Source organism: Heloderma suspectum, chromosome 17 (assembly GCF_057233095.1).
Source record: "Heloderma suspectum isolate Gila_16-S chromosome 17, 16-S_ref, whole genome shotgun sequence".
NCBI classification, from domain to species: Eukaryota; Metazoa; Chordata; class Lepidosauria; order Squamata; family Helodermatidae; genus Heloderma; species Heloderma suspectum.
In genome coordinates this window covers 22906661-22934119 of record NC_139474.1, presented here as the reverse complement: position 1 = coordinate 22934119, position 27459 = coordinate 22906661, and the positions used below count along the sequence as shown (strand labels likewise).

General features: G+C 61.0%; 2 protein-coding genes across 7 annotated transcripts; both read right to left on the bottom strand.

Annotated features, from left to right (window-relative positions):
- Window positions 1–1193: 1193 nt before the first annotated feature.
- LOC146334749 (death-associated protein kinase 2-like) lies at window positions 1194–15607 on the bottom strand. The gene is made up of 13 exons (XM_084824527.1): window positions 15515–15607; window positions 10703–10899; window positions 10287–10429; window positions 9040–9261; window positions 8020–8158; window positions 6454–6583; window positions 4620–4668; window positions 4083–4109; window positions 3434–3586; window positions 2899–2944; window positions 2257–2346; window positions 2005–2088; window positions 1194–1800 (listed from the first exon to the last, which is right to left on the bottom strand). The coding sequence occupies exons 2-13, from the start codon at window positions 10772–10774 to the stop codon at window positions 1720–1722; spliced, it is 1236 nt and encodes a 411-aa protein (XP_084680653.1). The 5' UTR covers window positions 10775–10899; window positions 15515–15607; the 3' UTR covers window positions 1194–1719.
- Window positions 15608–17806: 2199 nt separating this feature from the next.
- PRCC (proline rich mitotic checkpoint control factor) lies at window positions 17807–27265 on the bottom strand. Of its 6 annotated transcripts, none has more exons than XM_084824522.1 (7): window positions 26555–27265; window positions 24016–24063; window positions 22623–23234; window positions 22237–22341; window positions 20390–20533; window positions 20071–20136; window positions 17807–19277 (listed from the first exon to the last, which is right to left on the bottom strand). In XM_084824522.1, exons 1-7 carry the CDS (start codon window positions 26990–26992, stop codon window positions 19191–19193), a joined length of 1500 nt encoding a protein of 499 aa, XP_084680648.1. In that variant the 5' UTR covers window positions 26993–27265; the 3' UTR covers window positions 17807–19190. The 6 variants fall into 6 exon arrangements, with proteins under 6 accessions (XP_084680648.1, XP_084680650.1, XP_084680649.1 ...); XM_084824524.1 differs by having other exon boundaries at window positions 22237–22338; window positions 26555–27254; XM_084824523.1 differs by having other exon boundaries at window positions 17807–19930; window positions 26555–27215.
- Window positions 27266–27459: the final 194 nt, after the last annotated feature.

The following is a 27459-nucleotide window of genomic DNA, read 5'->3' as shown; positions in this document are numbered from 1 at the left end:
CCCCAGGCCTCCTCCTCGGCCCTTCACCCTCTGGGGCCCGTTCTGCCCCTCCAGCCCGCCCACCTGCGGTTCGCCTCGCAAGCATTGCGGGGGAAGCCACAGGCCAGGGAGGGCCGGCGCCTCTTTCGGGCGCAGCACGCGCGGGAGGGGCCCCTCGAGCGCGGCTGCCTGGAGCGGCGCAGCCGCCCCGGGCCCGCGGCTCCAGCGCAACAGCGCGGCTGGCAAAGAAACCCGGTCGCGAGGCCGGGCCGGGCCGGGCCCTCCGGGGGCTGTGGGCGGGGCGGCGAGCAGCGGGCGCGCAGCTCGCCGCCCGCCTGCCCGGAGTCAGCGCGCCCCGCGCCTCCTCGCGGCACTTTGCGCCGGAGCAGCCGCGACCCTCGGAGGCGCCTGAAGCCGCGGCCTCGGCACGCGCCATCGTGCCCTGGAAAGGCCCGTCACCCCGCGGCCGAGCGCGCCAGCCGGCCCGGACGCGCCCGCGCGTGGGTGGCGCCGGAGCGAGCCCTGCCGCGAGGCCGTTCCGCGCGGCGCGCAAAGCTCCCCGCGGCTTCCGAAGCGGGGGCGCCGGCCGCTCCGCCGCCCGCGGAGGAGACGCTTCCGACGGGGCGCCCGGAGGCCGCCCGCCGACCCGCCCGCGCGCTCGGGACGCGCCCCTCCGGGGCCCGGCTCGCGCGCTGCGCCCCGCGCCTCTCCGCAGCCCGGGGAGAGCGGCGCGGGCGCCCCCGGTGGCCAGTCGCGGCACCGCGGCCCGCCCGGCTCAGCGGCCCGGCCGGGCGGATGGGTGCCCCGCCCGCGACGGAGGCTGGCGTCTTCCGCGGGCTGCGCCCGCGCCCAGCCCCGGAGTAGCGCTGCCCTCCCCGCGGCGTCATCCCGGGGGGCCGGCCGCGGGACGCGCCCGCGAAGGGGGACGCCGCCGCCGGCCCTGGCCGCAACGCCGCCCGTCCTGCTGCCGACGGAGTCCCCCGGCCGCCCTCCCCCCGCGCTGCTGGAGCGGCTCTGCGAGGCAGGCCCGGCCGCCCTGCAGACCGGTGGCGTGCGCGGGGCCGGGGAGGGCCTCGCCTAGAGCCCAGCCCCGAGACGGAAGAGGCCGCCGACTCCGAGGGCCCCTTTGCCTCGCGCCCTCTTCCCCACACCATCGTCTAGGGCTGATGTACTTTACCTCGAATGAAATTCAGTGAAACACAAAACGAACAATGTGATAGGAAGTCATATATATTTTATTTCTTTGAAAATATATTAAAACATTAAAATCAGTCCGTCAGCCTCTCGAGCCTTTTCTGGTCCTGAACCCCTAGAGAAAGGGCGTGTATTCCCAAGTGGAGCAGAAATGGCTGGGAAGGGTCTGCACGACCCCCCCAGCTGCATTAAAAAGGCACAAGTGGCTGTGTACCCCCCCCCCCATTCAGGCACGAGTAAAGGAGTGCTGGATACAGACATTGCATGCTATGCTGGTGTGTGGGGGGGTGGGGGGGCTCAAAAGGAGCCCTGCTGAGCTCTAGAACAGCCAATGCACAGGATGGCCCGGTGGGGGCAGGGAACAAATTTAGCGCTGGCGTCCCTTTCACGCACCTTTCACCTCCTGGTCATCATGCAACAACCACATGCTGGTCCTGGAAGGCTGGAATATTTTACGGGGGTCCTTGACCTCGTCTTCTGTGACTCAAGAGCAGCTCATGCCTCCCCTTTGCTGTTCAGATGAGCAAAAGCTTCAGCCTTTGAGGATCAGGAGCAGATGCTTCTTCGCCTGCGCAACAGAACCACGGGGCTGCCGGCGGCATCTTCCTGGTCGCTCTCGCAGTCGCGCTGTTTGGGGGGAAAAACCAGGTGAAGGGGCAGCGAGGGGCGGAGCGGGGCAGGAGCTGGCTGGGCCAAGGCCTGTCGGCACATGTGGGAAGACGGCTGCCGCACAGCAAGGGACAGGGTCCCTGGGAGGACGTCCAGGGCTGAGTGACCGCTTCTCCCACCCACAGGGAAGGTGCCTGACATCACCCCAGAAGCGGCACCCACCAGGCTCTCCTCCTCTCTCCTCTGCTGGCACAAGAGGCGCATGCGGCACAGTCGGTTGCACGCTGACACCATGTGGTACGAGAGCTGCAGGGGAAAGCAGAGACGCGCTGCAACAGGCGGATGCACGTGCACAGCCCGCAGCTTCTGGCCGGGAGAAATCCGCACACCAGCCCCGCCTCCCTCGCCGCCCAGGCTGGGCCTTTCTGGCTGGCTTAGGGGAGGCCGAGGCCGTGGGACCCCTGCTCTGTTCACCTTCCACTTCCGGCGAGCGTTGAACTTGCGGAAGTTCTTCATGTTGATGGAGGACCGGCTCCGGTTCACAGCTTGCTTCCGGTTCAGGGGCTGGACGGAGAAAGCGGAGGCACCTGCAACTCCAGCCGTGCCCCAAGCATGCCTGCCTGCCCTCCCCGCCACCATCAGCTCATGCCAGGACAGGGGGCAGCAGAGGAGCCAAGCGGGAGGGCTTGAAGAGGGAGGTGTGCCGCCTTCCCCAAACTGGCGCCCTCCAGATGGTTGGGACTACAGCTGCCATCACTGCTTACCATTGGCCATGCTGACTGAGGGTGATGAGAGTTCTACTCCAAAACATCTGGAGGGCACCAGGGTGGGGAATGGTGCTTTGGAGGCTATCCCAGTAATGCTCAGAAGCACCAGGTGTGGCTGCTGCCACCACCCCACCTGTGGCAATGGGCTGTCCACATGGAGTTTCATGTGGCAACCTGAAGGCTACTGAGGTCGGTGGCCCAAATTCTGCAGCAACGGCTGCTTCTCCGGGGCAGAAATCCCCTTTCATGCACCTCAGCCACATCCATGGGTATAAACAGCTGCCCGTGCTCCCCTCGCAGCCACGGGAGGGGGCCAGACTTCTCTTCACACCTGACCCCAGGCTCTCACCTTGATCCACGGGTGGATGAGGCATTTGGCTGCGGTCATTCGGCTCCTGAAACACAGAAGGATGTTTTCCCCGTTCCTCTGAACCCGCCTCTGTGGGTAGAGCCATTGTTGCTCCACCCAGGGGCGGCAGGAGAGAGTCACCTGCAGGGAGATGCCTTTGCAGATCACGCCGGGCTCTCTGCACAGGTCTCCCGCTGCCTGCACAGCAACGGAGGGGAGAAGGGCCAGGCTGGTGACACGAGCCAAGCATCCACGCTGGCACAGGCACGTCCCCCCAAACACCCTGCCAGCCGCAAAAAGGGAGCGATGTTCCCTGCACATGCATGCTCCAAACGCACTGGGTGCTGCACTGTCTCCCGGCCCCTCCGGGCAGAGGAGGGCGAGCCCTGCCGCCTCTCGCTAGCCCTTGAGAACAGGGAGAGGCTTGCCCATTTCACAGGCAGGCAAGCTGAGGAGGCCACAATGGCCATTCAGCCCCAGGCCCGGCTGCTGCTAGCGACGCCCTGTCGTGCCGGAAGGGTGTGTGGCACCTTACCTGGGATCCTTCACCAGAAGTTGCTGGATGAAGTCCTTAGCCATCTCAGAGGTCTGGCTAAAATACTTCTCCTCAAACTCGTAGGTGCCGGAGACGACATTGGAGAGGGTCTCTGCATCTGTCTCCCCCTGGAAGGGGGACATGCCACTCAGCCTGGGGGCAGGGGAGGACAGGGATTTCTTCAGCGCAAATCAGTCAACTGTGTTCCAAAGCAAACCAGTGGGGTATTTACAGACATTTCAAACCCTGAAGGGAACCTGCCTATGTTTTACAAATGCCTCCAAATTACACATTGATGTTATCCATAAAGGATACACTAGAAGTGGGCAATACTGACAAATGGAGCGGGGCCTCCTTGGTGGCAGCTCCCTAGCTCCAGATCTCCCACTCGCCTGCACTCCGCCCTTCCGCCAACGCTGGCAATGTCCGGAAGGAAGGCAGCATGGGGAAGGGGAAGGGCTTGCCCTTTTGCAGCCACCCTCCCTCGTATCTAGTGAACTGTCTTTCTTTCTGGTTTGTTTCCCCTCCAGAGCTTTGAGGAGAACATGAACTGAAAGTGTTACCAACAATGCAGCAGGGCATGCCTGGTGTGGGGCCTTCCCAGTGCCTGCCCCAAATCTCCAAGCACAGAAAGGCCCTGGGTACTCACAAGATGTATGTGATCACTCCGATGCTCCTAAGAGAGGAAGAGAGGCAGACAACGAAAGGTCTTGTGGCACCCGGAAGGCGAACATGGGATTTATTCTGGCCCAGGCTCTCGTGGCCTGGAGTCCATGTCATCAAGTGCAAGACGGGCAAGCCCACACAGAAATGGACGGACCGACAGGAGGGTGAACAACAGTGTGCTTTCCTCGACTTGGCATGAGATCTGCTTAAGGAAGTGCTGCTGGACGGATCATGCCAAGGGAGAAAGGGGAGGGGAAGAAGGGCTCCCGGCCCCGGGGTGGTGGTGGTCTCTTCGTGTTTTATAGATAAACCCAAACACAACAAAGGGACAGCTTCGGCAGCTTTCTTTTCTGCGGTGCGCTGCGGGGCAGAATCAGCCGAGAGAGAGAGCACGTGCAGCACGCCTGGCTGTGGTCACTGTGGTCCCGGGGGCCTGGTGCTCCGCCCGTCCAGGGCCAGGCACTCCGTCAAGGGCATGGAGGATGTTGACAGAGAGACACACACAAGTCCTGCCTCTTACCACATGTCCGTTGCAGAGCTCAGAGCCTCGTAGTTGATCACCTCGGGAGCTGCGGAAAGGGAACACACGAGAGGGGGGTCACGCCAGGGGGTCTTGACCGAAGCAAAATGGCGCCTCCTCCCCCTAGACATGGCTGGATGCCTAGTAGAGCGGATATCTGCTAAAATGGCCCAGGAGGCTCACGGTCTTGGTGCCGTCCGATCTCCTCCCAGACTCACGTTTCATCCACTGTCAAAGGTGCTGCCCTGCTGCCTTCAGAGCAACTGATCTCCAAGGCGGCCGGCTGCAGGCTCAGGGCAGGCAAGAAACGCCGTGCAAGGCAGGAGGTGGCTCCAGCTCGCCTCCCAGTGTTGGGGCAGCTAAGACACACCAGGCCAGCAGGTGGGGGACCTGCGTAACGTTAAATCCTCTCCCCACTCCTGCTCTCCGCTGTTGCTGCCGGCATGGCTTTCCTTTCGGGGGCCATGAGGAGGCCAGGGGAAATAGCCCAACCCCATGTCCGTGATGGCCAAACAGCATCCAATAGTCCCTGGCAACAAATTAACCTAAATTCTTTGAATTTGGCAAAGTGGGAAAACAAAACTGCAGCAAGGCGCAGCTCCGGCACCCCTAGCAGACGGCCCCCCAGCCTCTGCTTAACCCCTCCAGCGAAGGAGGGCCCACCACCTCCAAGGAAGCCTGGTGCACCAACAGCTTTCACGGCTGGGATGTTTCTCCTAATATTCAACCAAAATCTCCTGTCCTGCCCTCTGGAGCAATGGGAAGCAACTGTGGTCCACCCCCTGCATGAGAGCCCTTCGGCTCTTTGAAGACTGCTGTCCTGTCCCTGCTCTGTGTTCTCTTCTCCAGGCTGCAGGCACCCAGCCCTTCCAAGCGTTCCTCACGGAACTGGGTTTCCAGACCCCTCACCACCCTGGCTGCTCCTCTGGACGCACCCCAACGTGTCAGTGTCCTCCTTAAAATGGGGCGCCCAGAACTGGACACAGTCCTCAGTGCAACCTGACTAACACAGTGTTAGAGTGCAGAACTGTCAGGGGAAATAGTTTTAGCCTGGCCTTCTCCCCAAATGTATTATTTTTCTGCACACAGGGGCATTTAAAACCAAAAACCAACAACGGGGGTGGGGAGAGGACACGCGCTCCTCTCCCTGGTTCCCTCAGGCCAAACTGGTGCAGCCTGAATGTGCAGCGTGGCTCTGCGAAGGCAGGCTGACCAGGCCTCTTGAGTACTTTGGTTCAAGCGACCAACCAAGGTGCCCGAGGGGACGGAGAGCGAGCACGTGTGTCTGACCACGGAAGGTAATTGCATCTTGCTCATAAGCAGGAAGTTCCTATCCACCAAAGTAACTCATCCCTAGAGATAAGAAGCGAGAGCAATCATGCAGCTGTGCTGATAAGACTGTTGCTGAGGACGCGCTGGTTTCTGAGCATGCGTCTTGTATTTTCTTTGTTCTCCAGCTTTCAGTGTGAATAACGCACCCTGCTTCTTTCATTTGGGTGAGACACGGTTCCGTCTGTCTCTCCCACAGCCGTGATGTGCTTCCATAAACTTCCGACGGCCCAACCTAACCTGCTTTGGGTATTTCCTCAGCAGCTCCCACCTGGCGGGGGCAGGTGGCTGGTCGTGCAGAGGAGGGCCTTGTGGCGACACGCCGGGAGAGATCCACCGCCAGAGCCACACACGGAAGCGCGGCCCCTGCCCCCCCAGCCCACGCTTGGCAGCTCTGCCGTACCACAGTCAGCCACGTTGCTGAATTACAGGGGGACATGGGTGGGGGTGTGATTCCAGAACCTGGCTGATGGGATGGGAGAGGACCCCCTTGTGCGGCACTCACCAATGTACTGCGGAGTCCCGCACAGGCTTTTGAAGGTCACCCCTTCCTCCAGCTTTTGCGCCAGGCCAAAGTCAATTATCTTGATCGTGGGGTTGGAGACATCCTTCTGAAACAGCATTATGTTCTCTGGCTGCAGAAGAGAGCAAGGACTCAGGTGGTACCAGCACACACTCTGGGCCTAAAGAAGACTTCTGTGCAACTCAGAAGCTTGCATGCAGCATTTCAAGAAGCTGCTTCCCAGCTGGGAGCGTGGGAAGCATCCAAGAGAACGCCAGTGTCCCAGGGACATCCTCACCCCCACACTGCAAGGCAGGAGGGTCCACATGCCTGCAGCATGGGGACGGACAGAGGGTGGATACAGCAGCTGAATGCGCCTGATCTCATCTGATCGCGGAAGCTAAGCAGGGTCAGCCCTGGTTAGTACTTGGATGGGAGACCGCCTGGGAATCAGGCTTCCTGCACTGAGCAGGGAGTTGGACTCAGTGGTCTTGAAGGCCCCTTCCCACCCTATCATTCTATGATCTTCTATGATCTCCAAACCCTGGAACGCGCAGGATGCATCCATCCTTGCTTATTCTGTGGACCAACATAAACAGATCCAGTTTGGGGGGTCCTGAGAAGTCAATCATACAGCTGCAGCAATACAAATTTGGTGCAAGACATTCAGAGATCAGGCCCAATGCTGCCCTGCTGTTGACCTACTGGGGAGGGGAGAGGCAATGTAGGTTGAATTGCCCCAATTCACCTGGGACATCTGGGCTGCACCACCTAGAGCAGCCTCCCAGAACCTGGTGCCCCCTCCAGATGTGTTGGACTGCAAGTCCCCTCATTCCCAGCCAGCATGGGGGAGGTGGGGCAAAGGAGGCTAGAGCCATGTCAGATGGAACCCAGGACAGTCGGTATGCAAAGCAAGTGCTCCGCCCCGCACGATGGCCCTGGCTCCATCTCATCTGGCACGCCCCGCTTCCCTCAGCGGACCAGCAGGTGCCCCTCTGGGAAGCTACCAGGCGTGGCCTGAGGGCGGCAGCCACCCCCTACCACCACCCGCAACCCGTCCTCGGAGGCAGGCTGCCTGGGCACGAGGCTCCGTGGAATGGCCCTTTCCCTGCCTGCAGCAACACATCAGTGATCCGTCCCCCCAGCAGCGCTCCCTGCCTCTGCCCCCAGCCTTCACAGCCAGGCCGCGGAAAGGTCCAGGCCATCCAGAGGGCCAGCCGTACGCGCCTCGGTGACCCAACGGCTGGCCTTCTGCGGGAGGTGGAGGCTGAAACTGCCCCACGAGGCAGCTCCTCACTCAACACAGGCCTGCCGCAGCTCAGGCTCCGCCGGCACTCTGGCGCCCACGAGGCAGCTCCTCTGCGCCACTAGCAGAGGAAAGGCAGACCCCCCTGTCTCCCTGGGGGAGGCCTTGTTGTGGGGCAGCTTCTCCCGGGGGGCCCATGCAGGAAGACAGGTGCCAGCGCTCCAAACAGGCGCCAGGGGAAAAGGGCTGCTAGCCCAGGCAGGCGCGCGCCCCGGCGAGGCTGAGCCAGGGCCCGAGAAGCCGCCCGCTCCTGGGGACAGTACCTTGAGGTCGAAGTGAGAGATGTGGCAGGAGTGCATGTAGGCCACGCCCAGCAGGATCTGCTGCAAGAACTCGATGGCCTCTGCCTCTGTCAGCATCTCCTTCTCCGCAATGAAGTCAAAGAGCTCGCCCCCATGGATGCTGCAGGGAGGCAGAGAGAGGGGCATGGGGCACCTGGCCAGCACAGCATCCAGGGACACAAGGCCCTTGGGAAGCCGCCCCCACCCCAAGACCCTGCCCCCCCTTCTAGATGACAAGCACTCTGGGGGCCGGGCACTCATACAAAGCTAGATTTCTGCCCCTCCCAAGATCACACTTCATGCTGCCTGGCACAGCCCATGATGCCTCAGTTTCCCCTGCTTGTGCTACAAGGCTCAGACACCCTGAGAGGACATGGGGGACACCTGGAGAGGACACGGGGACCCCTAAGCCCACTCCCTTCCCTCTACAGCAAGACAGCACACACACACACACACACACACACACACACACCCTGTTTCTCCTAAAGCAAGCACACTGTCATTTAAGACCCTTTGCTCCCTGTCTTGGAATCTGAACTGTGAATTATTACGCTTTGTGTTTCAAGTGCTTCCAACTGATTTTTTTTTTAGGCATTGGAAAGCTGTTTTGGAAATGAAATACAGGGCCACAAATTGCTTTGATAAGTCAATGAAAATAAGCTCCCTCCCTCCCTCAGCCTTGGAAACGGTTTTAAGCGTGGAACGTAGATCCACCCTGGCCCCGCGGAGCCTGCCTGAAGCTCAGCTGGCTCTGTCGCCTTCAGCCTGCTCCAGCCATGTCGTCTTGATCCTCCTCCTCTGAATCTGCTCCAGCAGATCAACAACAAGGGGTCTTGTGACAAGGACCAACAGATCTGTCGTGGCAAAAGCTTCCGTGGACCGGAGGCACAGAGGGTTCTCTGCAGGTGCCACAAGGCCCTGTTGTGCCAACTTAGCTGCAACCGGCTGACGTGGCTCCCAAACCGTGTTCCGGGGGGAGCCCCCCCCGCCCCCAGCACTCACAGCTCCAGGATCAGCACCGTCTCGGCCCTGCTGGAGAAGACGTCGTGCAGGTACATGATGTTGGGGTGGCGCAGCTGCTGCAGGATGCAGACCTCCCGCTCCACCTGCTCCCGGTCCAGGCCCAGCCGGCTGCCCTTGCGCTTCCGCACCTTCACCGACTTGGCAGCATAGAAGGTGCCCGTGCTCCGCTCCCGGCACCGTTTCACCACCCCAAAGTGTCCACTGGACAGGAGAAAGGCAAACAAGAGCCAAGGGGCTGGGGAGGAGGGGAGGCAGCCCCAGAGCACCAGGCAAGCCCCCCCCCCCCCCGTGCCCAGCTTACCGCAGAGGCTCGTACCTGCTGCGAAGAGAGGAGACTTCCCTCCCTCTCCCGGTGTGCTAGGAGTGGGGTGTTCTCCAGAGAGGCTGCCTGGCTGGGGACTCGCGAGGGGCCCAGGCGTCCCTCGTCCACACAAGGGCACGGAACGGAAGACACACAGGGTCTGCTGCCCCAAGAGGGGGCAATGGCCAGGCCAACGAAGGATTCGGAAAGGAATGGAGCGGAGGGACCGGCCTGGTCCTGAGCCAGGGCCCCTGGGGCCATCCAGCCCAGACCCCCTGCATGGACTGCTCTGACTTGGGTTCCTGCACTGAGCAGGGGGCTGGGCGCGATGGTCTCGTAGGCCCCTCCCAGCCCTCCTTTCTGTGATTCTATGACTGGCGGGCTCCGCAGCTCTCTCCCGAGGGCGACAGGCAGGACCCCTGCCCTGCCCTGCCTGGAAAGGCTGCTGGGGATCGAACCGGGGGCGTCACCTGCAAGCCAAACAGGGCCTCTGCCACCGAGCCACAGCCCCTCTCCACAGAACCCTGCACTATGGAAGATCGAGTCCACTGGCCATGATGACTGTTGTCTGTTTATCGTTGTTATCATCAGCAGCAGCAGCAGCGCCACCCCCGCATGGCCCCCCAGGATCAGAGGCAGTATAACACCCCTGGCACTTGGCTGCCGGGGCACCACAGCAGGGGATGGCTCTTGCCTTTGTGGCCGGCGGCTGCTGCTGGGCAGCTTCCTGGAGGAGCGCGGGGTGCCGCTGGGCTAGGTGGGCATCCCGCCAGACACAGCAGGAAGGACGGCTCCTCCTCCAGCCACACGGACATCTCCCGCAGCCAGGGTAGATGCAGAAGGGGTTCCCAGCCAGACAGTGGAGAACAAGCCGTCGGCCTTCTCCCTGCCCCAGCCCCCCCCCCCCCCGCCCCAGGGTCCTCACCTGCCCAGCTTCTCCAGCAGCTCATACAGCTCCTCTACACTGCCATGGCGGAACGCGGCCACAGGGGCGGCGCTGGGGCTCGGCGCTTGGCCATCTGTCCTCACAAAAACTTCGTCATCATCATCCAGGCTGCACTGTGACCCCTATGGAGGATGGGAGGGCGGAGGCGGAGGCTAAAGATCTCCCCCCAGCGGGACCTTTCTGCTTTGTGACTGCGTGCCTGGCTTGTGGGTGCCCGGTAAGGTCCGTTATGACGGGGGCCCCCAAGGTCTCAGGCACAGAGGGTCTTTCCCACACCCTGCTCCTCCTTTGCGCTAGAGGTGTGGCTTGGGACTGGACCCAAGGCCTGCCCCGGAGCCGGGCTCCCTCAGGCAAGCGCGGGAGAGGCAGCCGGGGCCCAGCGCCCTCCCTCTCACCTGGGCGTCTCCCGTCGGGCTCCCTGCCGGGCTGCCAGGGAGGCCCTCGGCTCCTCCGCCATCCTTGGCCATCAGCTGCAGGAAGGGCAAGCCTCACCTCCGCCGCAGGGCGGCCCCTGGGAGAGGCCCGGCTGCACCTCTCCCCTTCCTTCCAAAGGCAGCGCGGGGGGGGGGGGGGCTTCACAGCCAGATCGACCCTTTGCAGAGAGGAGACAGAGCAGGGCTGGGCACGGAGTGGCGCGCAGGCCACCATCGGGGCATTTGTGCCTCAGCTCTAGGACCCCTTCGCCCCCCCCCCCGTTGACAAGTGTATTGAGGCTCATTGCCCCCCAACCCGCCATCCATGAGCAGGCGAAGGAGCAGAGCGGGCGAGGCCTCCTCACCGGCACGCTGGCCCCGCCACCCGGTTCTCTCGACCCAGGCCCTGCCTCCCCTGCCCAGGCGGCTGGTGCCCCCCCAGGCCGGCCGGCCCCGCCCCAGGCACACGCGGGCCGCCCACCAGGAGAGGGAAGCGACTCCCTCCTCTGGGGCCTCGGCCGGCCCGCCCGGGCTCACGGAACGTGCCCCCCGCCCCGGGAGTCGCCAGGCACAGAGGCGGAGCCGCCCCCGCCCGGCTCTCTGCCCCTCCGCGCCCTGGCAGCCGGGGGCGTCAGAGCGAGCGAGCCCCCGCCCCGGGGAAGAGCGGGGCTCCCCGCCCGGCAGAGGGGCACCGGGGGGGGCCGCCGGGAAGGAAGCCGCCTCCCTCCCTCGCCTCACCCTCTTCCCGGGGGCGAGGGGCTCCCGCTGGCCGCGGCGGCCGAGTGCCCCAGGGCCTGGGAGGGGAGTCAGGCGCGGGGCGCCCCGGCAGACGCAGAGCGCGCGCGCACAGGAGGCCGCTGCGAGCGGCAGGAAGAGCCTGGCGGGGCCAGCGGAACAGCAGCCGCGGCGGCCCGGCCGCAGGCTCCTCGGCACCTGCCGGGCACCGGAGGAGCCCCGAGGCTGGATCAGGCCCGGGCCCAGCGCTCCGCGCGCACGGTGGCCGGCCAGCCGGCTGCCCGCGGGGCGCCCGCAAGCAGGGCGCGAGCGCGACAGCGGCCTCCCGCCCGGGTTCCCCGGCGACGGGTGCGCGGCTCCCTGCCTCTGGGCCCGGGGGCAGCGCAGAGCCGCCCGGGCCAGGAGCCGCGGCAAGCCTCTTCCTCCCGGGATGTGCCCAACCCCTTTGAAAGCCATCCAAACTGGTGGCCGCCGCTGCTTCCCGCGGCAGCGAGCTCCACAGCGCCACTCCGCGCTGCGCGAAGGCCGCCCGCGCCCCCGCCAGCTTCAGGGGAGGCCCCGGGGTCCCGCGTCTTGAGAGCGGGAGGACAGCCTCCCCCTCCCCGCGCGCCCCACCCCAGGCCCGCCTCCGCGGCCTCCCGCGTCTCCCCTCACGCTCCTCCTCCCCGGGCTAAGCCAGCCCGGCCGCTGCAGCCTCCCCGCCCCGACGCGGCTCTTGCCCTCCAGCCCCCCCGCGCGCAACGCCCCCCGCCCCCCCTCCGCAGTCGCCTCCTCGCCCCGCGGCGGCGTGGTTAGGGCGGGGCCGACGCCCCCAAGCAAGGCCGGCCGGGGAGCTTTTGCGCCCCCTGCGAGAAGCCAGAATCACGCACCCGGACCAGGGCGCGCGGACACCGCGGCTGAAGGCCGGGCAAGGAGGCGCCTCCTCTCGCTGCCCCCCCCGGCTCCAGGCGAAAGCGCGCCCCGCCCGCCCGCTCGCTCCCTGGCCGTTTGCTTCGGCGTGAAGCCTGCGCTGTGCGCCCTCCCTCCCGTTCCCCAACCTGCACAGCCGGCCCCACACAGAACCGCTTCCCTCTTCAGCCCGGCAGCCCCGCGCGGCAGGCCAAGCGGTGAGATGACTGGGACGGCCCTGGGGGGCGGAGAGAGCCCTTCAGCGCGGCGGATGCGAAGCCGCCAGCAGAGCCCCGCCAGCTGCAGCCACAGGGCTGCTGGGTCCATGCACTGGTTCCGCCCTGCCAGATCCATCACTTCCACCTCACCTCTCACAAGGTCAGCGTAAGAAGAGCCTTGAGGCCGGGTCAGGTCCAGGTGGGTCCATGTCCCCCAGCACCCCACCGTGGTCAAGCAGGTTACATGAAGAGCACACACACACCCTCCTGCAACTGGTGTAATGAGGTATGCTGCCTCTAGCCATGCAGGCTCCATCTAGCTCTCACAGTTCATCAACCTGTCCTCTAACGATGATGTAAATTTGCAAACTGCCCTTTAGGACGCAAGGTGTGTACACAACATCCAAAACAAATTCAATATAAAAACCATACAATAACACAGTAAAAAGCAAATGAAACAACAACAACTCTTCAACCAACAAACCAAACAATCAATTCAAGTTAAAATAATTTAAAATCTAATTTAATTTTTTTAATTAAAATTATAAAATAACCAATGCTAAAATACCTGGGCAAAAAGAAATGATTTAACTTGGCACTGAAAAGAAAAGAACATTGGCACCAATTAGATCTCCTTCGGAGGAGCATTCCAGGGTTGAGGAGCCACCACTGAGAAGGCCCTCTTCTTTGTGGCTTTGTAATGTCTCTCTCCCACTGATGGAATTCAGAGAAGGGCCTCCTGATGCCTCCGTTCTCTTGCCCTCTGCCACACGGCGCTCTCTCCCACAAGACCCCAACCTTTTCACTCAGAACTGGGGGGGAGGGATCTTGAAACTTGTCACTGTGATGGGCTGGTGAGCCATGCACCACACACAAGCCGTTACCATGGCCAAATGAGAAGAGCAGTTGCCACAGCCAGGTGAGTCATGTACCCCAAAGGTTCCCTGTTTATCAAGAGGGGGCTGTCCTAAAAAGTGAATCAGCCTCCACAGACGAACAGGAATATCTGTTTGGAAGCCAACATGGCCAGGCCGGCTGGGGTTCCTGCATGCTCTGGGAAGAGGGCAGAGCCAAATCCCATCCCTGGGGCCTTTGGGGGCAGCCTGAGCATGCAAGGGGTGGGCAGCACCAGGCACACCGTCACACAGGCAGTGTGGTCCACCAAGTGAAGAGCCAGCGAGGCGTGTGCCTTGGTCCAGGGCTGCAGTCAGCATGGCCGGGGGGGGGGGGGGGGCTGGAAAGAGAGTCAGCCAAGGAGTGGCAGGGTGGCCTGGCAGCGGGACGAGCACCCGTCCATCTCCAGGGCGACTTGAGTAGGGAAATGCCAGGCAAGCAGATGGGAAAAGCCATCTCCACGGCAACAGAAACAAGCTGGCAGAGACCAGGAGAGAAAAGAACAAGGTGCAAGAAATGGGAGGGTGGAGAGAACGAGAGAGACCGAGGCTTTGCAGGCATGAAGAGTCGCCCGGCTCCACATTCCCCTGGAAAAAGCCCATGTGATAAGCAAAGCCTCCTGAAGTGATCTTTGAAGTGAAGCGTTCTTCTGAAAGTATGAAAGAGACTCAAAAGGATTCACTTTGTGCAGCACTGCAGCTGGAGAAGGGAAACTTGGGCCTCTTTTAAGAACACGCACTCACACAAAATGGGGGAGAGGAGGGAGCGCCACATTCATCACCATGCCAAAGCCATGGCCTCACTCAGTCAGGCCTCAGCAGGCAAATTCCTTCCCAAACTGAAGCATCGCTCGCTCGCTTCGGGGGCTGGCCCTGGGGGCTCATTTATTATTTCCCAGTTGGACTTTTAAGGCCTAAACACAAAGAACAAATACCTTATTAAAGCCAGAAGGGGTGGGGGTGGGAAGCAGAGGGAGATGATGCTTAAACGGCTGTGAAAATATGTTGCAATTGCTGGATTCCTGGCATGGTTCAAGTTCCACGCAGGCTGAAGCTTCATTAAGAGGGTTTGGGCACAAACAGGCGTGGCAGAGGCTGAGAGCTGTGGCAGGACATGGGGGGGCAGCTCCCATGCAAAGAAGATCGCTGAGCAGTGGGCCTCTTGGCCAAGAGGAGGATGGAGGGGCCTGCACTCAGCACTGGGCTCCCATCGCCTTGGCGGATGCCAGGAAAACGCCCCCGTCTCTCTGAGCCCGGACATGAGAATTCGGCCTCAGAGATCTGGTCCAGAGACCACGGCCCACCATCTCGTCATGGCTGCTGCTGATGGCTGGGGAAACACAATCTGCCACCATGTGTGCAACCTGAGCCACATTTCAACCCCCTGAATGAGGGCGGCTTCCTTCGTCCTCCGCACATTGCGAGGCTCTCCAGATGAGCCCCTGAACGCTTATCCCCTAGACCCCCAGGGGAAGAGAGGGGCTTCTCGCCGGGCCACGAGAGCAGCGGTGGGCAGCGCGGCGCCCACGAGACCGTTCTTGGCACCCAGCAAGGCGCCCTCCCCTCCCGCTCCCTTTCAAGTAACAAGCCGATTCTGTCGGTGCCGAAAACCGCGGCTCGAAGGGGGCGTTTCCGGCGCGGGGCTCGGGCCCACCGCGGCCTTGCACTCAGCCGTTCTCTGGGCCCGGCGACCTGCCCTCGGCCGCGCCTCCCAGGACGGCTCCTCAACGGCCAGCGGTGCCCACGGGTCGCAGAAGGGGCCTTCCCTGCTCTCGAGGCCTGTGGCCGGCCGGCCGCCGCCCCCTTGCCCGACCCCGCATCGCGCCAGTCGGCCCGGATCGGGGCCGCCGCGCCCCGCGCACGCCCGCGAGCAGCGGCGAGGGGTCTCCCGGGCGGCCGCGCTCGGGAAGCGGCGGCCAGCGGGGGCTGCGTCCAGGCCACCAGCCCTGTGCGCCGCCCATGCGAAGCCGAGCCGCCTTGCGGAAGGGGAGGCGAGGCGAGGCCGGCGCGGCGGCCGGAGCCCCGTCAGGCGCGCGGGCCGAGGGCGCCGTCCGGGATACCTGCAGCTCCTCGGCGGGCCAGCCGGCCACGTCCGCTGCGGGGCAGCTTCGGGCCGGCTCCGCGGCCGGGCGCAGCCTCGGCCGCTCCGCCCTGGGCGCGAACTGCGGCGGAGCCCCGGCAGGGGGCGCCCCGCGGCTCGCCCGGGGACTCCCGCGAGAAGGCGCAGCGCAGCCGCCGCCTCCAGGCGCCCGTTCAACGAGACCCGCCCGCGCGCCCCGGTGGGGGCGCGGCGCCGCCCACGCGAGCGCCCGGAGGCGCCGCCCGCCCGGCCCCGCACGCGCCCGCCTCTCGCTGCGCGGAGCGCGGCTCCTGCGTGGGCGACAGCGCTGCGGAGCACGGCGGGCAGGCGGCGGGGGCGCGGCCTGCCGGAGGCCGCGGCGGACGCCGGCGGGCCCGAGGCGGCGGCCGCTCTGCTGGGCGGCCTCGCGGCCAGCCGGCGCCGGCGCCGCAGGGGCGGGCGGCCCTCCGCCTGTTCTGGCCCGCGACTCCCGCCAGCCGCAGCTGAGGCGCGGCGACCTCCGGGGCGCGAGCTGCGCCGCCCGGCGGGCCCGCCAGGACCCGCAGCCCTTCCGGCGGGGCCGCGCCGGCCGCTTCCGCAGGCCGCAGCAGGCCGGCTGCGTGGCCGGCGCGCTCACGGACCGTCCGGCAGCTGCGCGGCCCCCGCCGCCAGACGGCGGGGCGGGCAGAGGAGGCGGGAGAGCGGCGGCCTGCCCGCGCTGCCAGCGGCCCAGAGCGCCGCGCCCCGCTCAGGCCAGGGGCCCGGACTCCCGGCGGGGGCGCGGGGCGCCTGCCGCTTCAAAGCCCCCGCCGGGCCCGGCAATCTCGCGGCCGCCCCGCAGACCCGCCGCCGGAAGGAGGGGCGCCCGCCTCCGCTCCAGCAGGGGCAGTCGAGGCGGGAGGGCGCCGCGAAGGCCTCCCCGTTGCTCTCCTCGCGGAAGCGGGGCGCAGCCCCTGCCCACGGCGCCCCTTCTGGAGGGCCGCAGCCGCGCCGGGCCAGGCTGGCTTCCCCTTCCGGCAGGCGCGGGAGGAAAGGGCTCGCTGGGGCGCGGGGCAGCCCCCCGCAGCTGCCGCCTGGCGGGCGGCCTTGGCGCTGGGCCCGGAGGGGCTATTCTAAGGCGGCCAGCCGTGGGCCCGCCGCACCCCCGGCTCGGCTCCTTATCAGAGCCAGCCGGAAGGACAGAAGCTCCCAGGACGTCCGTAGGCGAGAGGGCGGGCTGGTGCCAAGAGCGGGAGGCGCTCTTGGAGCCACACGCGGGCTGCGGGCAAGAAGGCGCCCTTCCGCTCAAGCTTCTTGCCAGGGACAGGCCCTCTGCGCAGAGAGCATTCAGCCGAAAGGAGGTGCGGACCTGCATTTCTGGAGGCGACCAAGCGCACGCATGCACACGCCCCGAGCCATTCTGGATCCCACCTGCACCCTCATCCCTGCTGCTGTTGGATGGCCACCTCCAGGCCCTCCTGGCTTGCCACCTCTGGAACACCACTTTCTGGAGCAGGAGGCCCACCAAAAATGAACAAGACGCCGCCTCCCAAGAGCTGAATCCCAAGGGCACCTGCAGCCCACAGTCATGACCTCCAGGGTTTCTCTTCAGCCCCCCTTCTCCCACCTAGGGGGCAGCAGCCACCACACCAGCATTACGGGGCTGGAGGGCAGAATGAGCTGCTGCCTGTGTTTCTTGGTGAGAGAGGGAGGCCCTTTTCCATTTAGGCCCTGCTGCCTTCATACAGGAAATGTTCCCTCTACACTATAGCCGTGGCCTGTAACGGGGAGGCAACCTGGTGGCCACCAGATGTTTTGGACTACAATTCCCATCAGCCTCAGCCAACATGGCCAATGGTGAGGGATGCCCCAAACATCTGGAGGGCGCCAGCTTGCCTCTCTCCCTTATCTACAACATCAATTCCATACAGCCATTTCCCTCCTGTTTTTAAAGTGATACCACCCACCCCAATTGAAAGCCAATGGTCCATTTTGTGTTGTGTTCAAGTCTCAACCATCACAACTACCGTGGCCCCAAAATATGCCCAGCTCCCCCCACCCAACCCTCATTTCTCTGGTGGGCGGCAGGGAAGGCCTCAGAAGGCAGGAGGTCTTTGAGGACAGACCCCAAAGCCCCAGTCTTCAGAGCCCAAAGAATGCGCTCCCCTCCAGTAGGCATGACAGCCAGAAGGCTGTCTAAGGAGAGACGGGGCTTAGGAGAGAAGCCAGGGAGCCCTCAGCCATCTCTGCCCCCCTCCCTGCACCCCACCCCAGGACTAAAATGTTCTGAGAGAGAGGGGAAGGAGATGGGTGGTTACAAGTTCATTTAAAAGTTTTATTCCTTTATAAAATCTCTTTCCAGACAATTTCATAAAATGCGAATAAATTACTGAATGAGAGCTTTATTTTGGAATATTCCAAAAAGAAAAAGAAAGGCTTTCTTAAGTACTAAAATTTCCAGGGAAATAAACTAGATTTTTAAAAAAAAAAAAAAAAACAACAACCCTAAATACAGACACAAGTCACCCAGCAACTTTGCAGCAAGGATGGCATCCTCCAAAAAGGAGACGGCTGCAATCTGAACCATGGTGATAACAACAACGTGAGAACGTGAGACCAGACGGTGGGGGCTGTCTGAGCACTCCACAGCAGGAGGCAGCGGCAGCGCCACAGCCCAGAGGGCGCACAAGAGGCTCTGCGAACTTCAGCCTGTGCTTCCCCTGTGGAGGGCTTTCATACAGCATGGGGAGCGGCTAGAGAAAACACATCACAGTTAAAAGGGGGGGACCCCCCCCACTTTTAGAGACACTCGCGTTTGGGCCAGGAAAGCCAGCTTAACAGGCGAAGCAACTTTTGCTTGGAGGTGTGGAGCGAAGGGGATGTCGGACTCGGGCCATGCTCCGTTTGCTGTAGACTGCAACACCCTGCTACTCCTGGAAGTACATGGATTCCGTGACCACTTAACCCAAGTCTTGCTAACAGTTCTGCGTCCTTATGGCGGGGGGGGGGGGTTACGGAACACGTATGTTAGTTTCCAGTAGCATTTTGTACCGAAATCCTGAACACTGTCGTTTAGGAATGGAGACCAAGGATGCGGTCCAAACAGCTTTCAAACTTTAACAAGAATGGAGCTGCTGCTGTTGCTAATCCACAAAAACAAGAACTTTCCTCAACGGGGGGAAAAGAAGGGCACGGGGTGGAACACAAGGACACAAATACTTCAAAAGAACTGGGGCTGGGGAGCAACTAGCGAGAGCACTCGGGGCAACGCCTGCCCCCACCCAAGGGAGAAGTGCCATGAGCAGGAAAGCTGGGACTACCTGGGCTACAAAGCAGCATCCCCCCTGCCCCGCCAAGACAGACAGTTCCGGGGGGGAGGGAGCAATGCTGGCATCAAGCCTGGGTCAGGCATCATCCGGATCTGGCAGCTCCTGGAAAGGAGAGACATCGGAGAGCCAGGCCGCCTGTGGACCCACAGGACGAATGTTCAAAGACTCAAGCAGGATGGGTCCCTTGGCCTCCTCCAGATGAGCCCTGCCAAATATCCCTCACCAAACCGGCAGCGTTGACACAGCACTGAGCCAAGCACCAACGCCGCCACCTCTCCTTGCGTGCCACAGGCCTTGCAAATTGCCTGGGGGCCCAACAGATTCCTAGGCTGGCCAGCCACAGGGGCAGGAGGAGGAAAAGGAGAGGCCCTAAAATCCATACTTGGCCTGCGTCTGACGCCTGCTGAGCTTATTTTCAGCCCAGGTGTTCTTCAGCTCCAGCTCTCGTTCTTTTGCCTGCCCCAGAAAAAGAAAGAAAAATGGGTGGCAGGTTAGAGGCAGAGTCATTCCTTTTACAATGACCCGCCCAAGCCATAGGACTCAGCGGATGCCACTCCTCCCTCAGCCCTAGCCCTGCTGTGGAAAACCCAGCGTGCCCCCAGCAAGGCCAGGAACGCCCCCTCCCTGCTTCCCAGGAATGTCTGCAGCCACACATGCCTCGACCTGGAGGATGCAGCACTCACTGCAGGGCAAGGCTGAGCATGAACTGGCGAGACAGCTCTGGGACAGGACAGAGGAAGCCTGGACCGAGGCTGGCCTGCATGCCGCTAAGAGGCTCGCAGCTGCTCTGGCCCAACAGAGCCTCAGCGGGCGTCTCAGGCACCCAACCTTTGCATTCAGCCTCCAGCCATTTCCAGAACACCCCGCAGGTTTGTCCAGCCACAGCAGCTCTGCACTTGCTCTGCCATCCACACTAGCAGAGACACCGCTGTGCGTCAGTGGCTCCGCCGCAGCTCTTGGGAGTCTGTGTTCAGCCAGAAGAGGGCAGCATCGCTGAGCCCCCACCAGAGACTTGGGGCAGCTCAGATGGCAGGCCAGAAGCTGTTGACGGGAACGCCAGCCGGCAAGGGGGCTACTGCTGAACGGGAGGGGTGGCGGCCAGGCAGCATCTGCAGCAGCGGGGAAGAGGGGTGCATAGGGATGCTCCTCTTGTGAGCCACTGCGACCAGGGGACAGAGGCTGAGCAAGGCTGGACCAGGAGAGCCTCGGGGGGAGCTGCAGAGCGTGGCCAAGTGGGGAGCCTCCTCACCTGGTGAATCAGGTACGTGATCTGGTGCTTCCTCCGCTGCTGCCCCGTGGGCTGTTCCCCCTTTTTCTGGAGTAAAACAGTGTGTCAGAAGCAGTCACCCTTTCGGGTGCCCTCTGTGCAGAAGGGGAAAGGAAACACTTCCCTCTGAGGACACAGGGCAGCCTCCTCACCCCAAACCCACGCCCAGGACAACTCACCTCCTAGCATGTTGTTTGTAACTTTTCTCCAGCACCAGGGATGGGCTCAAGCCATGCGCAGGAGAGCTGCCCACCACCCAGAGGGAGGGATCGCGTGGACTCCCTGCCTCAAGATCACTGACCTTGCTGAACGATTTCATGTTCTGCTCCTCCGTCAAGGACTTGGTCAGCCATTGTTGTGCGCCGCTCAGCTGGTCGTCCCCCTTGATCTCCACAAAGTTGATCTCCTCCCGTCCTCGGTTCCGCTTGCCCTGGAGCCGCTTGAACTGAGCAAGGGATTGAAGGAGAAACAGGTTGCAGCGGCAGGGCGGGCATCCCTTGGACCCTTAAGAGCCCCCAGGATTCCCAAAGGGCCAACCTCGCGGCTCTCAGCCTGCCACCACGCACAGCATGCAGCAGCACCACCCCCTCCCAAGGAAGGCCCCTGACTCAGCCAAGGCTGCACTTTCTCCTTGCAGCACAACCACGGGGATCAGCAGGATCTGGGAAAAATGGAGCCTGAGAAAAATGAGCAAAGCAGGCAAGCCAGCATTAAGGCACACATGCACAGACTCCTCCTGCACAACACAGAGCCAGGGGCAACTGCTCACGGCTCCCTTTCCATTCTGACTCTTGCTCTCACCGCTGCAGAGAAATCTGGCATCATGAAGGCTTGGAACCCGAAGGCAAACAAGAATGAACCTTGGGCTCCCCTTCTTTAGCTGTCTGCCCATAAAACAAGAAGGGCTGGTAGTGACTGCAGGGGGGCCACAGGGGGATGACCGAGAGAAGATGCTTCTCAGGGTGCCCTGCCGCCCCCCACGAGCCACTGGGGAGATTTCAGCAATTCCACATTTCTCACTCCAGTTCTCCATATTTGTCTTAAATATTAGGGACGAGCTCCTGCAGAAAGACGAAAGTGAAGGCTTAAGCTGCACACCCCACGAACGCAGAGACTCCCTCGGAGATTCTCCTGGTCATGTTCCAAGGCAAGCCGTGCCATATGTGCCTTACATCTCTTGGTGGCCAGAGGCTGCATCCCGAAAAGGCCCTGCCTTTTCCTCTCTGCCACCAGAAGGCAACAATCCAGTGAATAATCCAGTTCCAGACACAGCAGAAGTCAGGGAAGGCAAACAGGAGGGCACAGAGTCCCCCCTAATTCCATTAATTCCAGGCTCACTGAGGTTGAGCCAGAGGGAAACATCCAGAAACCACTCCAGGAACCGGGCCGGCACAACCACACACAAACACCCAGCCTACTGGAAGCACAGCAAACAGATCTTCCGGGGAGCCCCAAATAGACCCCCAGAAATGTCGAAACCAGGCATTTGGCAGCATGTGATGAGTTTTAATCAATCCTGGATTGTCTTATGGTTATGGTTGATTGCTTGAGATTGCTTGCTTGAAGTTGTTTTAGATATATGTTCTCCTCTGTATGTTGTCTGTTCCTGTGTTTTTTATGTAAATGGCTTTTAACCTCTGCATACTGTATTTGTAATGTTTTTAATTTTTGTAAACCGCCCAGGGAGCTTTGACTATTGCGTGGTACAGAAATGTAGTGAATAGTAATAATAGTAACAATAATACCACCACCGTTTACTACTCTATCCATAAACAGAGGAGCCGGGAAGGGAAGAGGTGATTATTTAATGAGACAAGAATGAAAGCTCCACCGCTGAGGGTCCCATCCTGCCCACGGACTCTATGGAGAAGGTCCTGTTCAGGTACTCTGAGTTCTCGTAAGCTAAAAGCCAACAGGTCCACCACATTTTGCAAAGATCACACACCTTGCGTGGGGCTGCTCGAGCTCATCCACCGGCCAGCGTGGAAGCCACGTTCTGGGGTCTGTTGCGTGGCTGCAGCCATACAAACCCCGCCACGTGCAGAAGACCTGCCCCAAATGCTGGCGAGGCCCACCATTGCTGCCAGCCCCTGCGCCCCTAGGAGATTGCAGTCTCTGGCAACACGTCACCCACAAGCAGCTGCTCACCGCTTCATCGTCCATGAAGGAGGCGGCGGCATCGCTGCTCATCTCCTGGGGCGGCCCCAGTGCCGGGTCATTTTCCTGGTAGTAGCCACTGCTGTAGTACTCCTGCTGCAGGGACAGAAAAGCAAAGGGATCCCCTCAGTAGCAGAGACATCGACCCCAAGGCCAGCTTCACCGCCTGCCACCGCCACCACCACTTTTTCTCACAGCACTCCCCCCACCCCCAAAATACCAGGCTCCCTTTAATCCTCTCTCCTCCCTAGCAGCTACCCTCTGCGCAGGCTCCTCCTACCCAGATGCTTACGGGGCTTCCCAAAATCAAAGCCACCAGCAAGAGGTCATCTCCAAAGCAAAGCTCCTGGCCGCACAACCAAGGGCTCTCCTCTCACCTGATAATAAGCACTGGTGCCACCCGCATTGCTGTAGCCAGGATACAGAGGGTACGGCTGGGTGCTGTAGTCTTCACCAGGCTTTGGTGCCCAGCCATGGGGAGCAGCGCTCGAACCTGGTGCTGTCTTGAACTCCAGCGGGGCATTGGCAGTGGTGGCATCCTGGCCTTCAGGCTCAGGCCCCGGCTCCGTTCCAGGGGGCAGGTCATCTGGCACTACTGTGCCAGAGAACATGTAACCCTCAGGGCTTGGGGGGGGCGGCTCGCTCCGGCTGGACAATGAGAAATAGTTCTCGGGGGCCACCTCCTCATCGCTGTCGTTCTCTTCCTGGGTGATCTGCTTGGTCACCTGCAGGGCAGCACTCTTGGCGGCTGCCTTGATGGCAGACGGGGAAGGAGTTGTTGTCACAGCAGAGGCAGCCTTGAGCGGTGGTTTTGGCTTGGAGGCTGCTGCCGTTGCTGCTGCCAGGCCTTGGGCGGGTTTGGCCCCCAGGGAGTTCTCGGCAGCTTTCCTGGAGAAAGCATACGGCAGGAGCAGCCTGTTTGTCTCTTTCACTGTCAAGTTTTTGGGCTGAGGAAGAAGAGCAGACAACCCAGATCCCTCACTGTGGCCCTGTGATGAAGACGAAAAGTGACAAGGTAAGAAGAGAGGGGTCTTTCTTCACCCAGCCCCTTCCCTCTGGCTGGAGCGCATCCTGCTGACAAACGGACAGCTTGGCCAGCCCACTCCAAGGGCTGCAGCCTGCAAAATATCCATCCAAGTGACGATCCCTGCACCCTTCACCACAAACATGAAGGAGCTCTCTGGCTGACTGCAGCAACAGCTCCTGCTCAGAGGAGAGGGGAGCTAAACCCACAGAACAGTATCAGGCTTTCCCCTTGCCTCTTTACACCAGACATTACAACAAAGTCCTTGTTACAGCTGACACAACTGTGACTGCTACAAGCAAGAAGCTTGGCTGCTATGTACAGCATTAAAGGTGGGCTGGCAGACCTCAGGGAGAGAGCACCACTGCAAAAAGCCCCCCCCCCATGTTTTGGCCCAACTCCCATCAGCCCCAGCCAGCAGTCTAAGATTACAAAGGAATGGAAAGTACCAGCCTAGCAAAGCGACTATATTTCTCCAAGGAGGAAAGAACAAGGCACCCTTTCCCCTCTTTTCAGGTCCAGTTGGGCTGGTGAGTGGAAATATCATCGAGTTGGACTAGTAGGGTTTTATGAAGAACCCAATGCAGCCAATTAAACCACCCGAACAATTGCCCAGGGGACCAGGATATTGGTCTCTCCTGTACACCCTTTTAGCTCAAACAGGCCTGACCAAAGGGGCAGCCCTCCTCCTTCAAAACAAGGCAGCCTTCATCCCTTACGGGGACACAACATGGACAAGTCCTCACCTGGAAGGCAAGCTGTTTCTTTGCCGGCTCATCTTCCTCTGAATCTGACTGAAAAAGAGAGAAACGGAACTGAGTGCAAGGGGGAAAGAAGGGCATTTTTTCACTTGGCAGCTCTAAACAGAAGCCATCTCTCTGCCAAGGTGGATGTTGGATTTTATTTGTAAGTCCAGCTCAGTGACTTCCAAGGCTGGACACTGAAGCTAGAAGCTCTGGGACCTGTTTGACTCCCGTGGTCTTGGCAGCTCAGAAAGAACAAGTCAAGAAGCCTCACATGGTTACCCAGGCCTGAAGTGCTTGTGTGCATCCAGGCAGGGAAATGTACCTAAAGCCACAGGATGGGAAACGACCCAAAGGAGTTAAGATTGCCTGGAGATGGGGAAGGCCCTAAACAGCCCCAAATTCTGCAGCAAGATTAAGCATGTTATGCAGAACTATGAGGCACTGTGTCACTGACATGGTTTTTGCTCACTCTCTCCCCTTGCCAGCAGTTTTGATGCAAGAAGCATTTGGCAACTCCTCCACTCCCTCCTGCTGCAACTCGATGATAAGAGCAAGTCATAACCGTCTCTCTTTGTGCAACTGCCTCTGCGCTGTGCTTGACAAGAGTGCTGAGGAGCCCAAGTGCTCCACCTCCAACCGGAACCATCTTCCTTCTCTGCACAACCCCACTCACAACTTCCTGCAATCCCAAAGGTTTCAGAACCAGGCCACAAAATGCAAAATTCCACTCTCCAGTGCAGCAAAGTTCTGAGCACGTTGGGTTTCACTTCCAAAAGAAGAGCAAGTTCCAAGTTGCTAGAAAAGCAACAGAAAAACTAAATATGGGTGGATAGTTCCCACAGAAGACCCAGAAAGCATAGCAAGGTAGAGGGTACTCCAGTGGTTGGGGGTATAATTTCATTTGCTTTTCAGTCTTACTTCATCTGCCCACTCATGCACGTCATGCACCAAACAGCACGTTAACTACATACTAAAACATTTTCTATGCAACTTATTTTTTAACTCCACACTCTGACCTTCAGGTCACCTCGCAGTGTTTTATACATGGGCTGATGTAAGCATCCAGGCATCTTCCTCTACCCAGGAGTTTGGGGAGATCGCAATCAAGAAGCTACGCTGCACAAGTCAACTACATCTGGATAAAAATACCCAAAGTCTGGAAAACACGACTGGCTATGAAAACCACCAGGCAATAACCTCAAGCTAACACCTCTTGTGCTGTGTGTCGCTGTATCAGTTTGAGTTCTACAAACTACTGGATGGATTTTAAGTGCTTCTGGACACAGGGCAGACTTGAATCTTACAATAGCAGCCACCACGACACACACATATGCACCAACTTTTGCCAGGGCTAAAGTGTCCACCTCCCTTTATGCTCACGAAGCTGCAGCACCTCACCTTGAGTGGAAGGGAAAGTGATGCAGGCAAACAATTTCCATGCAGTTTGCTGGCTAGAGGGTCAAGTGGCACAGCCTCAAGATGCCAGCCATGGGCTCTGGTACAAGCCCATCTTCTCTGCCCAGGGGAAAGGAAACCCTCTCTATGGAAGAGCTGCTCACAGTGCAGCGGGGGCCGATTGGTCACTTACAGGGCAATCCTATTTTATCACTGGACAAAGCAGAACAAGCAGTGAAGGCTATGCTAAGTTTTGAGGTTTGATATCTGAGGAGGCCTGATGGGCGGCACCTTCTGTTTCTAGAGGGGCAAAATCACCAGCCACATACAGCCACAATTACTCCAGTGCCAGCCACAGCCAAAAGCCACAGGAAAGTCTGGACGCTCCTCCCGTAGATCGTGTATGCAACATAACCATCAACTTCCTGCTAGGTTTTTTAAAATAAGCATTTGCACAGCTGTTGCCTTTATTACATTGATTTTGTACCTCTGCACAGTTTTCTTATGGCTGATACAAGAGAGCCCGGAACTCCGTCTGGCTTGCTCCCAAGTAAACATAAATCACTAGCAAATTTCTATTCAGCCAGGCCTTCAGCATATAGGAGGGGTTGCTGTCCAAGGGCAGTGATTGGTTAGGTGCAGCTGCTGCTTTTCTTTACTGATGAATTTGTCAATTTGTCTTTAATTGGTATCAAATGTGTTAGCTGCATTTCTCGCTTTTATTTGAGTTTTAGTCTTGTTAGCCGCTTTGGATGCCAATTTTGACAGAAAGGTGGGAAATAACTTTAGAGAGAGCATGTTTAGAGAGAGAAAAGTCCTGCAATTCCCAGCATGGCTGGCTGGAGGGATGCAGGGAGCTGTAGGGCTTTTGTCTGTCTAAACACGCAGAGGACTGCGCCCTAATCAATACAGGAAAAATCAAATAAGGCTGGCGAGGCCGCGGCCACGTTCGGGGGCAGCCCCCCCGCCGACTCCTCCGCCCCCACCGAAGGGCCTTTCTTTGCTCCTCCGGCCGAGGCCGCGGCCTGTGGGGATGGAGCCAGGCAGGCAGGCGAAGGCAGGCCAGGCCGAGAAGCGGCCCTGAAGACACGCCCGGGGCCAGGCTCCCCCATCCCGCCCGCTCGCCCGCCCGCCCGCCACTCACGTCCCCCGAGTGCAGCTGAGGTGCGGCGATCCGGACAGGCTGCGTCCTCTTCTTGGGCTTGGCGGGGAGGCCGGGCTCGGACGAACCGGAGACGGGCGGAGGAACCGGCGGGAAGGCGGCCGAGGGGTGCCGGTGGGCAGGAGGGGGAAGAGGCAGGAGGGGAGGCGGCGGGAGGGCCCCGAGTCGAGACGCCTCGCCGGGAGGGGGCGGCGGCGACGGGGAAAGGGAGGAAGAAAAGCCCGCCTGGAGCGGCGGCGGCAGCGCGAAGCCGAGGCCGGCCTTGGGCGGAGGCAGGGCGGAGAAGAGTCCCCCGCGCTTGCCCGGCTCCCCTCCGGCGTCCTCGTCCGGCTCGTCTTCCTCCTCCTCATCTTCCTCCTCGGCTGCGTCACTTGCTGCCGCCTCCTCCTCCTCGCTGCTGGCGTAGGCCACCAAGGACATGACGCCGGCGGCTGGTGCTACGCAAGGCCGAGGCTGCGCCCGCCACAGTAGGCCACGCCCGCTGAGCGTGAACCCCGCTAGGCCGCAGCGGTCGTCATGGCAACGCCGCCGTCCGCCGGAAGGGAGGCCGGAGCGGGACGGGCTGTCGCTGCCACCCGTCGTCGCAAGGCCGCTCCCGCCCGCCCTCGCTCGCACTCGGCTCCGGGTAATGGCGGCCACCGTGGAAGGAGAAGGGAAACTTCTCCCTCCTCCTTCTCCCGCCCTCCTCAGCGCAAAAGCAGGGACAGAAAACTACAACTCCCAGAAGCCGCTGCGCCGAAAGCCGCCATTGGCCCGCCGGTATCCTACTGCGCGATGCTTGCCGGGAAGCAGAGTCTTAGGCGGCTCCCGCCTTCCCTACCACCTCCGACCTCCAGGGAGGAAATGCCACAACTCCCATCGGCCGTTTCGCGCGCTCGGCTCGTGTG

Excerpts from the sequence above, each read along its gene's own strand:
- LOC146334749 (XM_084824527.1), bottom strand. The coding sequence starts at position 10,774 with ATGGCCAAGGATGGCGGAGGAGCCGAGGGCCTCCCTGGCAGCCCGGCA. Across the intron at positions 10,430-10,702 it reads GCCCGACGGGAGACGCCCAG|GGGTCACAGTGCAGCCTGGA; the intron begins GTGAGAGGGAGG and ends CATCCTCCATAG. Across the intron at positions 9,262-10,286 it reads CTGCTGGAGAAGCTGGGCAG|TGGACACTTTGGGGTGGTGA; the intron begins GTGAGGACCCTG and ends TCTCCTGTCCAG.
- PRCC (XM_084824520.1), bottom strand. The coding sequence starts at position 26,992 with ATGTCCTTGGTGGCCTACGCCAGCAGCGAGGAGGAGGAGGCGGCAGCA. Across the intron at positions 22,342-22,622 it reads GCACCAGTGCTTATTATCAG|CAGGAGTACTACAGCAGTGG; the intron begins GTGAGAGGAGAG and ends CTGTCCCTGCAG. Across the intron at positions 20,137-20,389 it reads ACATGAAATCGTTCAGCAAG|AAAAAGGGGGAACAGCCCAC; the intron begins GTCAGTGATCTT and ends GTTTTACTCCAG.